The sequence below is a fragment of the Ammospiza nelsoni genome, chromosome 2 (assembly GCF_027579445.1).
Source record: "Ammospiza nelsoni isolate bAmmNel1 chromosome 2, bAmmNel1.pri, whole genome shotgun sequence".
Classification (NCBI taxonomy): Eukaryota; Metazoa; Chordata; class Aves; order Passeriformes; family Passerellidae; genus Ammospiza; species Ammospiza nelsoni.
The window spans coordinates 88950584-88967979 of NC_080634.1; the positions used below are offsets into that span (position 1 = coordinate 88950584).

The 17396-nt window shown below is 42.9% G+C and overlaps 1 protein-coding gene across 1 annotated transcript in view; it reads right to left on the bottom strand.

The window, feature by feature from the left end:
• The window catches only part of AFF3 (ALF transcription elongation factor 3), a 266527-nt gene that overhangs the window by 65260 nt on the left and 183871 nt on the right, over positions 1-17396 (bottom strand). The window contains exon 9 of the mRNA XM_059493960.1: positions 5119-5159. Coding sequence (XP_059349943.1) covers positions 5119-5159 — 41 coding nt within the window. The remainder of the gene's footprint in view (positions 1-5118; positions 5160-17396) is intronic.

Consider the following 17396-nt stretch of genomic DNA (forward strand, 5'->3'; position numbering starts at 1 on the left):
TCCACCTTCTCACACAACAATACCTCCACATCACATCTTTAGTGCTATGGTAGAACAATTCTAAATAAACACCAGTAATACTCAAGGTATGAGAAAACATCCATCAGCAAAAAGATGAGTGCTACAGGTCTTGCTCACAAATTAAATAGAAGGAGTTTTACAGAGTTTTATCTATTTCTTTTCACTCCAAGCTGTTGACACAGGCTCTTCTTCTAAAGCCCCTTTTCACTAATTGACAACATTTTCCACTACTGCAAAAACTATCCCATATACAATAGGTACCATTACTCTTCCACCTTCACAGTCTGTAACTAGCAGGACTGAGAAAGTCCAGACCATTCCAAGGAGCAGCTGCCATTTGCTACCCTGTACTGGGGCAGGGGCCAGGGAGGGTGCAAGTGTGAGACACCAGCATCTCCAAACAGCCAAGCTTTCATGCAAGACACAAATGATAAATCCATATATTCCCCTCTCAGTGGTAATCTCTTTTTACTCTCAAAGATAACCCAGAAAGTGTAAGCAGTGTGCTAATGCTGAGAGCTGCATGCCTGGCTGTGGCAGTGAGTCCTGTGCGTGTACCCTTTTCTCTGGCCAACTGTTGACTCCCGTGGAGCTGTGATCTCAGTTCCGTCACTCTCTGCCAGGTTCCAGGTCACCTGTCCCAAGCCAAGTCTTCCCCTGGGCTGTCCCTGATTGCACAATGCTGCCACATGAAGCTTTCTGGCCAGCCAGCTAGCTGAGTCACTCATTGGTACACTGACCATGTAGCTTCTGGTGTGGAGAGCTCTCATGGTGTGAAAGGCGATGTTATCAAAAACATCATTCCAACACAAACATTAAGTGTGTGAGTGACATGAAGCACATGAGTGTTTTTGCTAGCTGTCACTGGACTCTTTACTCACTTCAGGGTATCACAAGTTTAACTGCTTTGCATAATCACAGCTGAAGCACATACCTGAGAACAAGAAAACTTTGTCTCTTTTCACAAAAAGTTTTAAGGCTGCTTGGACAGCTGTCTTGCCTGCCTTAAGTGATCTATTAAAAAATCTAAATTGCCTCTTATTGTTTTTTTAATATTTCACAGGCAGTGCCTCTCCAGGCCTCCTAACACAAATAGCGTGTCTCCTCGTGGCTTTGTCTGAAGAAGAGCTGTGCTACACATCCTGCTGGACTAATCACCAATTCTGTGTCTGCTTACAATATCAGGGCAAGGGACTGGGTTGCCCAAGGTCAACCTTTTTGATTTTTCTTGCACCTGAGTGCTAAATGCCTGCATGCAACAATGAGAGGCAGTGCAGCATCACCTCTGCTTCCAAATGTCTCTCCCCACAGATGTGAGGCTCCACTGCTTCTCAGCTGCCCAAACCCTTCACTTCTCCAGTGGGAAAGGGGGAAAATTCATTTGCCCTTCAGGATCCTGCATGCTACTGGCCAGTCCCATCAGGGTAAAACAGCTCATGTCTGGTACAGCCCTCATTTTGGAGTCCTAACTGTGATCAGACATGGACAGATGAAACGTGGTTACGTGGAAGTGCAATATTCCTCCTGCCCAGACTGAAGGTTAAGACAGGCTGTGTAGCTCACCAACCACCATGAATGGGGCTTGTCTCCACTGCCAAATGGATGCTAGTGCTGAAATGCCTGCTCTGTCAACAGCAAGAGGTGGTAGATCTAAAAGGTTTATCACAGCCCATGCTTCACAGTACAGGTCTGCAGGACATGTTTGTATCACTGAGGGGCTGAGAGCAAGCTATTGAGCTGGACTCTTTACAGGGCTTATCAGCTGGGAAGGGCAGGGCTGCCAGCACAGCCATATGGCTGCTGAGATGACTGGGCTCAGCTCTGCCTGTACCTTACAGCCTGCACTGAGGTTTTTATGGGCAGAGCTGTGGGTTCTGCCTGCCTCCTGCACTACAAGCACACAGAAAGGAGAGCAGATCAGATCGTGGCTGTAAGTCAGTACATCTCCCAGGTATCACCCAAGCCCTTGGCAAAGGACCTGCCTTTCCCTTTTTACAGCCAGAGAGGAACTTCAGCAGTGGTACCCCACTTTCCTCTAAGTGTCCAAAACTCTTCAGCAGACCCACTTGGCCTACACTCCAGCACAGAGAATTAAAAACAGCCAGGGGAATAAAAGTGCCCTAGGACCACTGTAAATCTTTACTTCATGGAAAATCTTATCTTGCACATGAATATGAGCTGTGAGTAAATTTAATGCATGGATTAAGTACTCTACAGTCTCCCTCATGATGGGCTTTTCAGCCTAAAAAGAACAAAAGAATAATAATGAGTGTTGTGTTTGGGTAGGATTGCAAACAGCTGTTATTTACAGCTGGACGTTCTCCATTGCAAATGTATCCAGCAAGCAAGTTCTCCTGGGTTAGTGGAACAGACTGGAAAAAAAATTAGCTTTTAACTTCAGCCTTAAGGTCAGAGTTTTGGAACCATGGGAGTCAATAATAAAATCTATTTAGCTCAGTGGGATTAAGCAAATTTAAGACCTGGCTTAACCACACTGCTTACTGTTAAATAACAACAGAACACACTGGATATTATAGTTGCAGGCATTTTTCTTCACTTGAAAGCTATTCAGGCAGTGGATATAGGAGACAATTGAAAGTATACCAGCTCTATACCATTAAGGTATATGAGTTAAGTTCCTGCTCTTCTCTGTCCCAGAAAGTGAGTAATCTGTATAGTTTTACCACTTTACTGAAGAGCACAATAAAATTAAAACCAAGCTGTGCTGAATAAACACCGAGGGCTTTTCATGAGAGAATGAAAAGCTAATGGGGCCAGTGCATCTTTGCTGACAAAACAGTCAGTGCATGTGCAAAGCAACCTGTCTTCTGGAAGCAGAAAAGCTGTTTCAGTCAAGCTTCTGGGTCACTAATCTTTGTGTTTGCACATAAATCTGCTGGGGGTTACTGTGTCATTCTGACAACAAGACTGAATGTGATACACTACAGAAATCAATGGCTAGATTTAAAAACTTTCTCTTTTATGTTTGTTTAGTTTTCTTTCTTCATCTTTTAGTTTAGCTGTTACCTCTTTAACAGAACCTGAAAGCAGGAACTGCAAGAGGAACTTCTGGAGAGTATTTTTTAAAAAAAGGGCAAAACTACTGAAAGCTTTATAGTAAGCTGCCATCTCCCTTGTTGCTGGGAAGTGCTGGTGTGTGGCTGGGAGCTCTGAGTTGCTGCTGGGACACAACTAATGAGCAGCAGCATCACAGGCATCCTTGCTCTAGCCAAGAAGAGAGAAACTGCTGTCACAGTGGGGGATTTTGGCCCCCTGCCCTCCCATTTGCTCGCTGAAGTGAGGTCATGGGTGGCAGGGAGGCAAACCCCCAGGGTGCACCCCCAGCCTTCCCAGCTCCCCCTCCAGAAGATGAAGGAGGGTACCCTGGCAGCCAAATTTCTATAGAGCAGGTTGGAAAAGCTGTAGTCCCTGAGCACGCTTTTAGGGCCAGTTAGGGAAATATTTGATCATAAATCCTAAATCTGAGCCACGATGGCTATTAATACTGAGGCCCTTCTGCTCTGTGGATGAAGGCAGCCTGCACCCAGCTACCTCACCACCTCTGAGGGGGTAGGGAACATCTATCCATCACCAGCACTTTTCTTTCCAGGGAGAGAGAAATCAAACTTCAGGATTTGGGGTTTAATTACCTCCAGGGCCACTCCTGCAGGAATGTTCCACATGCGGCCCAGGGGGAGAATGCTGTGAAAAAAATCCCCATGTTTCCTTTGGTCACGGTATTGTCCCCACCAAGTGCAAAATCTGCTTTGCCTTGGCAGTGAGCTTGCACACCTCCAGGGAGAGGGACATAATGCTGACTCCAACTCCACTTTCTTTTTGCATTCATTCCAGTTACAGCAAATACTTCTGAGCCCTATAACTGCGCCAGCAATTTCACCCACATCCCATACATTTTACTCTGATTTTTTTTCCCCTTAAAGCGGGGCAAAAAATTCTAAACAAAACAGTGTTTGTAAACTTGGAGAGGGAAGGTCAATAATTTTGGCGGTCTTACCCTCCGAGCAGAGAGAAATGTTATTCATCCATGCACAACATATAATTCAGCCTAAGTGACAGGCTCTGCTCTGGAGAAATCCTGGCCTGAGCTGGCTTCCAGAGTCAATTACCACTTATTCCCAGGGAGGCGGGGGGCTGGGGGCCAGACGGAGCAGAAGGGGCTGCCAACAAGACATGGGGAAATTTACTCTGTGTCAGCCTGCATGACACAGTACCTCATTTGTGGAAAAATGTAAATCTGCTAGTTCTTTTTCACAGGCACTAAAATGTACAGTGTCTCCTCCCCCTTCCCTACCCCCTTTCCCAAAACTGGAAAAGAAATCAGGACCGTCTTAGAAAGCTACCTTATATTTCAATCAATCCTCTTTCATAAAAGTCATTTAAGGTAAATACCTGTGCAGACCTACAGCCCAACTATAACATTTACTATGGCCCAAATCCCGAATTCCTCACTCAGGCAAGTTTCTCATTGAAGTTAATGGATTTTTTTGCTTGAAAAAGAGCTGAGTAAAACCTGAACACTAAGGATTTGGTCCCCTGCTTATCTGCCTGGAGCACTGCTGCAGTTCCAGAAGAAGTGAAAAAATTAATTAAATTCCTCCAAAATACCAATCTCTTAAAACTTAAGGGGTAAAAAAGGGCATTGTTTTTGTGCATAAAACATACAGAGAATCTCATCAAAGGAAGAGTAATTCCCAGGAAAGGATTTGGAAAAAGTCAAAAGAGAACATCTCGGAATAAATGAAGTACTTATTGTTGAGAAATGAGCTCAGATATATCTCAGCAAACTCTAAAGCTCAGAATTTACTGCATCATTCATGCCTTCTCCAGTAAGTTTCTTATCTCTCGTTTGGTATCACAACAAGGGATTCTGCATACTCTGTATGAAATACAACAAGACTGTGATTTTTGCAGTAATAAACTCTACACATGCATGACAAATCCAAGCATGCAAAATATTTAACATCCCAGTCCACAGATACTTTGGGGACAAAATCCGATTATGAGTTATATGCCACAATAAATAGGGCTCAACGTTTCATAAAGCAATTTATAGTTCATAAAAATGACAAAATGTACCTGTCAGATAGAACGCGGAGAGCAGATCTCTGTGCTGCCTGCTGGAAGAAAGGGCAGAGATGTTTATTTTATATTCTGACTTGAAAATTACGAGCACAATCAACACTTTAAAAAATGCGTTACACACATTTTTGTCACATGTCCAAAATGTTAAAGTACGAGCAAAGTAGCAGAGAGTCTATAGTCAAATGGACATTCCAGCCTAGTAAATGTAAGAACACTTTGTTTAAAATGCCAGACCCCAGAAGATTGTCCAAGCACCGCACAGTATTTGAGGTCTGAACTGCTCTATTTAGACAATTTTTTTCTGTAGGTCCCTGAAAACTCGCCAGGGCTTGGTTTTCTGCTTTTCCCGTTCCCCGCTTCCGCACTCCCACTCCTTCTCCTTTACCATTAGTCTCCTCCCATTCTTCCACAGAAACAAACATCACATATTTGGTTCCTCTGCGATGAATTATAAACTTTGCCAAGCTTGCCAGAGCTGCTGCAGGCTTTTCATGAACACTGCCATGTTGATCTGCTGGCAGCATTTGCCTCCACAGTACAGGGTTGACCTTTTGCTGGTTTGAGCTTCAGTTTTTGCCTAGTACAACTCTTTGGATGCGGTGGGGAAACATGGTTCTTGTGTTAAGCACCAGGTCTGGGAATGGAAACTGTAGCCTCTCAAGTTTAATAGGACTGCAAAGCATATCCCTGAGCTAGTCTGCCACTTTACTAATATTATAATATTATTTTTCCCCCTCCTTCAATCATTTCAAGTGGTGATTCATGGCTTTGGCACAGTAATCAGCTGCTAAGCAAAGATGAAATCCATAATGTTTTGAAAATCTGCCTTAAAGACTCCATTCCACTTGGACATGCCCAGAGTGACCTATCCTCAGCTGCACCTGTCCAGGCAGTGCCTCACATGGCACAGAGCTAAGCAGTACAGACAGTCAAGGGGAAGGGAAATTAAAGTTTATTTTCTCATTGCAGTTACCAGTAAATATGTTTTGAAACTGTTCTTCCTGTCTTAGCAGCCTGCTGGGGCCACCATCCCTATTTCCAAACAAGTTAGCTGACTTACAGGCATCCTGCTCAGCACCAGAGAGTATGGATGTAACCCTTCTGGCTTGGCAAAAATGCTGCTGACAAATTGCAAATAACAACTTGAGAAAACCTGACTTGTGGCTGCAGTTATATTGTATTTCACAGAAAGATATGAAATGATCCCTTGAATGGATGCCTGAAGATCTGCCAAGAGTGGGAAGAGTTTCCACTTGATTCTAGAAGCAGGATTTCTTCTCTTGGGACTTTCTGGAATAACTTGTGCCCGCTGGGTTTCTGGGGAGGTGTAGTTTGATGTGTATCACCCACCAGATTGGCAGAAGACACAGTGGCATGGCCCACACGAGAGTTTTTCCTCAGTGTTGACTTTCTGCAGTGGGTAGAGAACCTGTTGGAAGGGTTGGAAGGTCTCAGCAGCTCAGTGGGAGTTTTTTCACGGCATGGACATATTGTTTTTAGTGTTAGGAAAATAATATGGCAAGTCTAGTATTTTTCACTGTTTCCAGGAGGTCGTACTATTTCCATGCTCTTGTATACAAAACTATCCATGCCACTGGCTATAGGCTTTAAAGAGTGTGCAGCCACTCTCCAGTCCCATGGGGTGGCATCATTTTTCCTCTCTCCTCTGCAAGGGGTTTGTTAGGACAATGTCACACATTCTCGTAAGTTCAAATTCAGAGGATACTCAAATCTTAGGTTTTAGAATGACTTATAGCTTAAACTCTTTTTAAACACCCAGGGCCCACAGGGGTTCCTGTGCTCCCATGCCTAATCACTCCCACTAGCAGGAGGCTAAGACCAGTTCGAATTTCAAGCTGCCCAGCTTCAGTGCTGAGGCCTGCACTACATTGCATCATTGTCTGCAAAACTCAGGAGCTTCTCTCACTATCTGAGCCATTTTCCATGGCCAAGTTGTGTAGACAGCATTCAGGTCACCTCTTTTTTTCCTCCCACGTCAGCCAGGGCCAGTCTTTCCATCTCACACAGCCACTACATGGCAGTGCTGTTCAAGACACATCTCATGTTTCCCACTCTTGGCTCAGGCCGCCACAGGTGCTCATGTGGCTGTGCAATACAGCAGGTTAGAAAACTGATCCAATCAAAAAATAACAATTTTCCTTCTTTTATTTATTTATTTATTTTTTTTCTCCTATGTTATTTCTAAGCTAGATCCCTTTTCTGAGCTGCTTCCCCTGGGAGAGGGTGTGACATCACAGGGTGCAGTGTGGGAATATGAACAGCACTGGGGGAGGAGTGGAGACCTTTGCTGCTGACATTAGATCATGACCACCAGTAAGGTCACTTCCACCTGGCACTGCTTCCACTCCCTTCTGGAGTGGGTTCAGATGACAGGCAGGGACACAGAAAGAAACGTACAAGTGTGTTTCAGTGAGATGATTCTACTTTTTCAATTACTCTCTCATTTAAAGTCCTTTAATAAACATCCTTCTTCACTGAGGTGCAATGCAGATTGCATGGGGCACCTCAGTCTTCGTCTGGCGGTCACACATTCTCTAAATGAGACTATTGATTTCTTTCTTAGACAGGCTGGAAATACAACTGTGTTGGACTGCATATTTGTGTGACCCCCTGAGTTGGTAATGGCCCCATTTCTAAATGATGGGGGAATAAGATCCAGTCACAAGTTTATTCTTCCTCCCTGGAGAAACAGATCTATTGCCTGCAATGAAAGGCAGTTAGCAACTATCCAGCAATTTTAATTCTAGTCTATATTGCTCCCCTCTCCTGGAGAAAGTGAGATGTTGTAATTAAAGGTAGTTAGCAGTTCCCTAGCAAGTATAAATACTTGCAGCCACTAATTACAGTCTGCTCTCCTGTTCCCCTCCTTGCCACAGGACTGGGCTACTCAATTTAGGGGAAAATATCTGCCCTCATCTTCTTGCTAACAGTTTGTGATCCCATTCAAACTCATTCAGGAATCCCCATGGAGGGTTATGACCCATAGTTTGAGGAACTCACAGCTATAGAAACAGTTTTTTGTGATTTATTATATTTTTAATATGCTGGTATTATCTATCTAACAATGTAAGCAAAGGGGTGGTACTTAGTATCATATAATGCCTGCATGACTATTTTTTTAATAGCTACATTTTGATTGTGCTATTTAATTTGCATTTTATTTTACATCGTTAACAACTTTACTGAGGCCAACTCATCATCCATCAAGAAATCTGAGAATATGTTCTACAGTCTTTATTATTCCTGGAAGTAGGTTACTATGCTGGTTATAGAAATTTGGGGTAAGAAATAATTTTGATATTGCTGACAGAATTTAAATATCTCCAAGACTTGGCACTAAAAAGTGCTTTATGGGAAGCTTAATATTCTCTTGATAAGTGGTAGAATGTGTTCACTAGCAAGGAACATAATCTTGAATTTTCAGTTCTTAGAATCAGTGGGGTTACTAAATGGAGGAAGATTCTCCTCAATATGAACATGGATATTGGAGGCCAACTCACCACATAGTAACTTAAATGCTGAGTAGGAAGCAGGGAAGGGAAAAAACCAATCACTCAGATGTCTCAGGTACTTGAGCTAGAGAAACCAGCCACAGTAAGTGAGTATGAATTATGCTGTTTCACTACATCAAGAATTGCAAATTGCAGGACAGTGGCTGGTTAGACTTCTTTGATCCCCAGCTGAGTTGGTTCAGATACATTTAGGGCAGATCTTCATTGATCTGTCGATAGTCTATTAATCATTCATGGAATATTCTAGCTGCACCCAAGACTACTGGGACAAAACAAGTTTTCAGCCAGCAGTAATCATGGTCGGGTTCTTAGCCTCCAGAGATTTCATCTCCTTTCTCCATCCTTTATTGCAATGAGCCAGAACTTGGGAACATATTTAGGTTTCAGTGTGTGTTAAACGAGCTACCAAAATTAGCTTGAAGTGTGACAAGTTGCAATCTGTTGTTGAAGGGAAATCAGAGAGGAAATTAAATACTTTTATTGTAATTGGGACTGAGCAGTGAGCTAGCTCATTGTAATTGGGACTGAGCAGTGAGCAGAACGGGTTGAATACAGCTATTGAGATGGAGATATAGGAGTGTTAAGAGGGTTCCCCAGAAATCCCTCTTTTTTTTAATTTGTTGCAAAAGGATTGCTTCATAAACTGCTGGGCTCACAGGCATTTTTGGATAAGAAACAAATGAAAACTACTGAAGTATGTTCTGCAGGGCTTGGAAGACTGTCTTGGAGGCACTGCGGGCTGACTGTAGATGCATTTTCCTATACCTCACCCACAGCAACCTTTGGCAAATAAAAGCCAATAAACTGGCTGTTGGCAGATTCAGGCATTTTGCTTTCCATTTTGCCTGTCCTGTGGATTAAGTGTTGTTTTTGTGAGAGAGCTCAGTTATAGCGATTGTATGGAGTTACACGAGCTACAGCAGAGACGTCCCTGAGATGGCACAGGTGTACACGTGGTGAGAGTTTGAACCATTTCTTTGGGGACATGCTGCCTGTGCATGAGCAAATTGCACAGCTTCCAGACCATCTTGTTTGTCTTCCCTGGGTGGTAGGTGCTGCCCTGGAGCTGTGCAGTGAACCATTTATGCTCTAAGTCAGCAGCTCTCATATTAGCAACCACCCAGAGTGCTGGATGTCGCCCTGTATTGGACTGCAGTTAATGAGCTGTAGACACACTTTTTCCAAGCCAGGGTTAAGGAAAGATGTCATTACTATATACTGCCATTTGGGAACCAAACCAGGAAAAACACTTTTATATCTGTCTTCTTTCACATTTCACTCTTCACATGTCTTCCACATTGATTCTGTTTTCATTTCTAAAGGTTTTGTTTGTTTTTAGCTTAAATGAAGTTTATTCTAAAGCCAGTGAAGCCAGGAAGAAATTTTTGTCAAGGGCACAACCTGATTGCATGGCGCAGTTTGGGTGATGGGACTCAACAGAGTGGGGTTTTTTTTTCTGCTTCAAACCTGGGTGCTGTTGTGGACCCAGAGCAAAACTTCTGGATAATTCTCTTATTGTGAACCACAAGCAGAGTTTTCCACCTTCCATGCTAAGATGAGTTTATAAACACCTCATTGTGCTGGAAGTTAGACCTGTGCCTGTGAGACAGAGCTGCCCTGCAGCCTCCCAGCTCCTCTCCCTCCCTGCCCAGGTGTTTCCAGGCTGTGGTCCTGCAGCAGCCCTGCTCTGGACAGGCTCAGCTCATCCTGTGGGTATCTTTCACTCCAAGCCATGTTCTCCCAATGTGTTAAGCATCTTTCTCCCATGTCTTGAAATCCTCTCCAGTTTTCAGCGTTCTCCTTGAAGAGTGCAGAGCTGCTCATCAGGGCTGAAAACAGAGGTAATGGGAACCTCCTGCACCCACAGACTTGCTCTGGTTAAATGCCCAGGAGTATCTTGTGGCCACAGGAAGTTGCTCAAGCAGATCAGGTCAGGCAATTTATCATAAGTGATTCCTGACATGCCTTCTCTCACTGCATCATTCTGTACTCCCCACTGCTCCTAGGGGCTTTGCTTGAGGATTGCTTTCCAGTGTGGATTTCTGAGGGATTTAAAATCACTTGTAAACTGCAGCTTGAGTGTTTCTCTGTAAATTTGCAATATAAATGTATGAATGTGATTTTCACTGTCGGGTTCATATTTATTTAAGATTTACAGACTGTAAGAGTTAAAAGGGTCTTCCTTTCTTCCCATTTTGGAGTTGGTTATCATCAGAGCCACATCTTTTAAGAAACTGTAAAACTCCTTCTGGATTTCATGATTTCTCTGAGGCCTTTCAACACCTCAGTATTAATTTTTCACCCTGGAGTTTTATTATTATATTCTTGGCATACATTGTTCTTTCTACTCTGCTTTGCCCATTAATCCTTATTAATCTTCAGGGGCAACACAGTCTAGTGACTTGGACATGGCACCTGGGAGTGAAAGACCCAAGTGCTAATCCTGACTTTGCAGCTGACTTGCTGTGTGGCTTCAAACAAGCCACATCTCAGTCACAGTCTCCCTGTCAGTTCTAGGGAGATAATAATTCTTGCTTAGCTCTACCTAAATACCTCTCAGGGGCATTGTATTAAGTAGTTAATACTTGTAAAGTGATTTGGATCTCTAAATTGCTGTATAATCAGCATGGGTATTAACCATACAGAGAATTTTATAAATCTGTAAATGCTTAGTCTTCTGTCCTGCATCTGCTCAGATTTTTCCTGCAGTCTAGCCCCAAAAAAACCAAGCAAGGTTGCAACACAGATGAGCTAACTTTAATCTTTTCCAGTGGAGATGAGCAGAAGAAAAATCCTTGTTATTTTACATTAATAAAATGGTTAATTTCCAATGCCAGTGTTAGGAAGGTCTCAGTCATTGCAAACAAAGCAGCAGTCACCTTGGAAAACCCCTTCTGTCTCAACAGAAGTAGTCTCCTTATCCAGGAAAAAGTAACTTGGTTGAAGTGCTGCTTGCACTTTAGGCTATTGCAGACAAGAATTGTCAGTGTTGTGCCATGGGCTTTAAAAGATTTATTAGGAAGTATGAAAGCTCAGAAATTAAAGTAGATTTTTTTTTGAGAAGTCCAAATATGTGAAAATAAGGGAAAGACTTAAATTCTCCAAATAGTGGTAACACTTCCCAGGAATATGCTATGTCAATCAACTGTGATGCATTTGCTACTACCCAAGTATTTGCTTGGATTGTGCAAGGAAATAAAAAAGAAGACAGGAGTAACATCCTAGGCTGATTGAAACCAGTGGTTAAACTCTCACTGACTTCAGAGGAGGCAGTTTCCATCCTAGATGCAGGAGAAATTGGTTCCAATGGTTCCTCAGTCTCTTTTTCTTAAATGGTAGTTTTGATGGATTGGCTTCTGAATCTTTTTACTTATTTCTCATCATGTTCTAATATAGTTTCTACTCCCTTTATAATGTCTTTCTCCCCACAATTTATTTTCTTCATTATTTTTTTCCCCTTAATCTCTTTCCCCTTTTTGTGTTCACTTTGTTTTCTGACAGGCTCTCAGCTGCCTCTCTCTATTTCTGCTGTCTCCCCGCTCTGTGCACCACATCTCCCTCACACAGCTCCTCATGCTGATGGTGGTGCTGGCATCACCCCTGCCCAGGCTCAATGGCCAAGGGGACAGAAGTGAGCTTGACCTTCTGCCTTGCAGGGAGCTAGAGGCAGCTCCTGGGGAGGCTGCGAGTGTGTGCATGCCTGAGCGTGCGCACACGTGTGACAGAAACACAGCCTTTAACAGCTGGGATGTTACAAACAGCACTAATTATTAGTGACTGCTGGTTGTTTAACCCTTCTCTTGCAGGCATGCTGGAATGCGCTTGCCTGAGGGCAAACAGAGCTTGGTGGCCAGGCTTGAGCAGGACCAAGGCTCAGGCACAGTGTCTGGCTGCAGTAGGGGCTCTCTGCAGCAGGAGGAAAAGTGCACAGCCTGGAAGGCTTATGAGAGTCAGGGACAAGCAAAATCCAGCCTGGAAATGTTGGATCTAATCCTTCCTTATGCCTCAAGTTAGCCAACACTGCTGAATTGATTGCAGTAGGATTCGTTCCCACGCCAGTCAAAACAGATGTTGATGCAGTAATTCTACTTCACAAGGGGAAAAAGTTCTAAGAAAATATTTCAAGAAGATGGGGTTAAGAATATTACATCAGATACAGAAAGAAGTCTTGGAAAAAAGTGATATGAGTGGAAAAGGGCAGGCTTTGGAGATTTACCAAGCTAAAACTTAGCTTAGTCACAGCATCCACATGAAGAGGCAAGGAAGATGCCCTTACACTTTAAATTTAATTTCCTGTCTATTTCAGAGTTTTGCTACTAAGAAGCATGCAGATCAAAGTGCCATCTTCAAATGTCCCCAAATTTTGTGCAGGTCCAAGATCTGAGCAGGTTTTAACTTTTTTCACTGTCATTTATAGTGGTGGCATTCAAATTTAGAGCTTGATCCTGCTTGCCAGCCATAGAATCTGATTTTGTAAGATAGGCAGTGATGTGAGCCAAGTTGGCAGGACAAGACTGAGCTCTTATTTTGTTTCATCTGACAGTTTCAGTGAGGCAATCTCGGTCTTCTTGTCATGCCTTGTGGAAGTGCAAATTTAGATGTCACGGAGATTTTAAAATCAGAGCTGGCAAACTGCAAAAAACCTTGGCTCAGCTGGCTTAAATCTTACTCTAGATTCTAGTTAAGTTGGATACCAAAAGAATTGCTTCTCTAATACACAGGAAATAATGGACTTACCCAAGTTAAGTAAGGCTGTTACACTGCCTATTCCTCCAGTCTGAAAACACACTCACATTATAGGGATAGGAGGCTGAACAGAGCACTTGGATTAAGTAAAAAAAAACACCTGAGGTTCCAGCCATTCCTTTACCCAAAACTTAATTTTTTCCACTTTTGCTTATCTCTGATTTGTGTGGTTTTGGTTGCAGTCAGACTCGTGTATAGCCAGACTTCATGAAATAAGTTTTCTGTGCTCAGTGGAGTGAAAAAATTCTCATCAGAAAGATATTTTCCTCCAAGTTTGTCAAGGCTTTTTTTTTTTGAGAGAAATTCATTTGCAGAAATGATGCAGGCTCTGTGCTTTTTCTCCAGACCTGAGTGTTCTCATCTCCTTTTTCACTCATTTTCCTTTCTGATCAAGGATCAAATATTGCCCAATGAAAAGGTGAATAAAAGGGATTACAACACTAAAATTACAAAATGTGGTTAAAATATTTGGACATGGCATATGTGAAGACAATTAGCACCATCTAAAATGGTTCTAACAATGAACAGGGCTATGCAGTGTTGTGTTGCAATTTGCCCAATAAAACTTTTCTCTCCAGATATTCCTGCCTTGGGGCTCTGCTCAGTTAATCTTTCACTTTGGAAAGTGCTCTCCTAAGAGGTCTACAGAAAGAAAGCTTTGCTCCTTTATCAATTTGTTTCACAATTCATTACAAATGGCTTCAAATTAGCTGAAATATTACATTTCATATGCAGAAGTACTGTTTATAATGACTCTACTAAGAATCATTTCTTTGGGGAGAAGGTAGATATGTGACTGTTCATTTCAGTATGATTTTCTTCTTTTGTTGACTGTTGCTCCATATCCAGAAGTGAAAGGGAAAAGTCCCACACCAATTGCCATTGAGCACATAGAGGGACTTTTGTCCTGTTGCAGTGTTGTGACAGATTTGGCCTGTCCATAATGCCTGTGCTGCAGACAGTCCTGCCAGAAGGATGCATTTCCAGCAATGCACCTGGTAACCCTCAGCGCGTACATGATGGGAACAAAACGTAGGCAGGTGTGTTCCCATGGGAGCTACTAGGGTAACTCAAATCAGCATCAGTTTTTATGGCTTGCCCATGAGCAGGGTGATGCTGAAGCATGGACAAGTCCTCCAGGGCCAGCAGCCCACCCCGACTGTCCCTGGGCTGCCATGGGTGGGAGGCAACCCCAAGATGCCCAGGAAGGCACCAAGCTGGGTGGGCTTCCAGCACCCTATGGGGCTCCAGTGGCCAGCCAGATCAGGCTGACAAGACTTTCATTTTGCTATGCTAAAGCTGTGAACTTTCTGAGGCTGCTCTTCCCCTGAGGTCTACTGTGAAATGACAAGGCTTTCTGTTCTTCTTGGCTTGCCTGCGGAGGGGCTGGTTTCACTTACACCGCTCACACCCCGCAGGACCAGTCTGTCCTTGTCCTCTCTTGAGGAAGGTGGCCACTTGCAGGCAAATGCTGCCTGATCTCCTCCTTCAGTGCAGGACACATGAGCAAAATGAAGGAACGTGGGAGGATTGATTGCTGCCTCCCTGTGCACCCTGCAAGGGGGGGGGGCATCTTAAAACTCTGTGGTTGCCTGCTGCCACAGGAGAGTAGTCATACTATTTTTTCTTTGAAAAGAAAAATCTTGTGTCTTCCCTTTCGAGACCAGCCAGGGCTAGAGTGCAGAGCCATGTCCCTGGGAGTGTGTTCTGATCGCTTCTTCAACTTCTGTTTATACAATTTTAGAAAATTTTGGCAGGAATCAAGAGCACATACCAGGGTGTTGGCTTTTATGAATCTCGTGGGATGTGAAAGTCAAGCTGACTCGATGAACTTTGGTTACATATTCCAGACAAGCACAATGACTCTATTTATTCAGACTTGGCAGCCAAAATGCAGATTGACTCTGTGGGTAATAAATTTTCACAGCCACAAAACTTCAGCGGCAACCAACCTGATCCTGTGCAAAAAAAATGCATATGAGGAAGCAGACTTGGGCTGCAAAAATATGTTAGATTATTATTCCATGTATGTGTACCAGTCAGCTAATTTATTTGGTTATTGATTGACATGAATTGCACAAATGATGCCAGGGATCTTTCTCCCTTTAAAGGAATTATTTTCTATTACAAAATGTTCATGTTTTTAAAGGACATGTGAGGGGGGGGAAACAGAATTGTTCACATTACAATTGAAAATCTCCTTTTAATATTTCACCCAAGACTGATTTAAGTTATCCAGTGACCTCTACGGAGAAGAGCAGGTTATTATAATGGGGACTGTTTCATGTGCTGTGCCACACTTCAAAGAGCCAAAAGGCAATAACCACTACAATTCAGTAGTCTGAACAATCTTAAGTACAATTTTGACATCTTCATGCTACAAAGCTTCAGATGCTTTCTAGGAGAGATGATGATGAAATTATTACTTTATGTGTTATAAATCAGAATGAATTGGCTCTTTAACTTGCAGATTTATGTTAACTACCTTGGTATCTGCTAATTGCATGCTCTTCAGATATTGATTGAGGATTAAAAAGTATATTTTCTTCAATCTGTGTGGTGTAAAATATGCCAACAGGAAATTTTCTCTCTGCATATTAGATCCTATGATCACTGCCTGTAAAATTGAAACGATCAGTTTAAATGGATAAACTATGCTCATTAAAGAGGAAAAATACATTTATGTAATTAAAATTACGAGACTAATATGTGTGGATAATATAATTACTGTGGGTGCACATGTACTCAGCTCAAACCCAGCCTCTTTGGCTTCTCCTGCGTCTGTGAATCTCAATACCTTAATTGCTGGTGTTGAGGGAAGGGCTGGGAATGCTTTGCCCACTGCAGTCTCAAAGCTTTTAATCATGCCTCTGTCTTGCATTTGGCCTCCCTCATCCATGGCTCACATTCCTTGGTTTGGTCACAGCACTCCAAACGCCAGCCCTGGGAGCACAGAAGCACCTGTCCCCCTTTGCACCACTTCAGAAACTTCCCATTTGCTGCTCGGCAATTTCAGACTTCAATGCAAAACCTCCTCCAAAGTTTTCAAAGTTTTTCCCCTGAACTTCCCCATTTAGAAATCAGCAAAATTAAAAGCTTCCTAGCTTATGTACTGCTCTCCTTCAGCTCTTTGAGAAACTGGACTTCTTTAATGAGTCTGCTAAAAGGTTAATTTATTACATGAGGAATATCTGGGAATCTCTCATGTACTGTTCCTATCCATTAATCTCTGATTTTTTTTTTTCTTTCCTGTTTCTGAGCTCAGGAGATATGAGATTAAAGAGCCTCTGAGTTAGGAAGTAAAAGGAAACGAGTTCTGCTGACATTTAAACACAGGTCCATCTGAGCAGTTATTGGAAGAGAGAATCTGTGTTACTCTTTTTTGTGTCTATTTCCTGCAAGGTGGATAGAAAGGCAGTGTTTTGTTTTTTCAGCAGGTATATTTATTTAGGATTGTTCATTAAGCAAACCTGCAGGTCTCAGCTAAGGTTCTACAAAGCATTTCATACAGCAGGAGCCAGCCTGTGCCTCTGGGAGATTTTTGTCTGTAGAGCCAAGTTAGGAAAAAAATTGTGACTAGGAAAGGGGACCAAATAAATAAGTAATTTCCAAAGGCTGTTCATGCAGGGACCTGTGATGATTAGAAGATTAGAAGTGAGTCATGGGATCTCAGCCCTGCTCTTTGCTGTGTGGGTGGTGAGCTCTGTCCTGCTCTGTAGGGCTTGCTGGAGCACTGAGGTGACAGACCCAGCCTGTATCAGCTGCATCTTGGAGCCCTGGTGGCTGAGCAGAGCCCTGGCACAGCACAGAACACACAGAAGATGTTAATAATTACCAATCATAGTGCTAAACCAGAGGTCCCTGTGTGCCTGCCAGATCAGCAGGACTTTTCCACAATCCCTTCTCTGCCTAAACCTACTCATGTTCTTTGTGCACAATAAACACTTTCACATGTCCTTTTCTGCTTGCTATGAAGCAAACCAGAATTTTTCT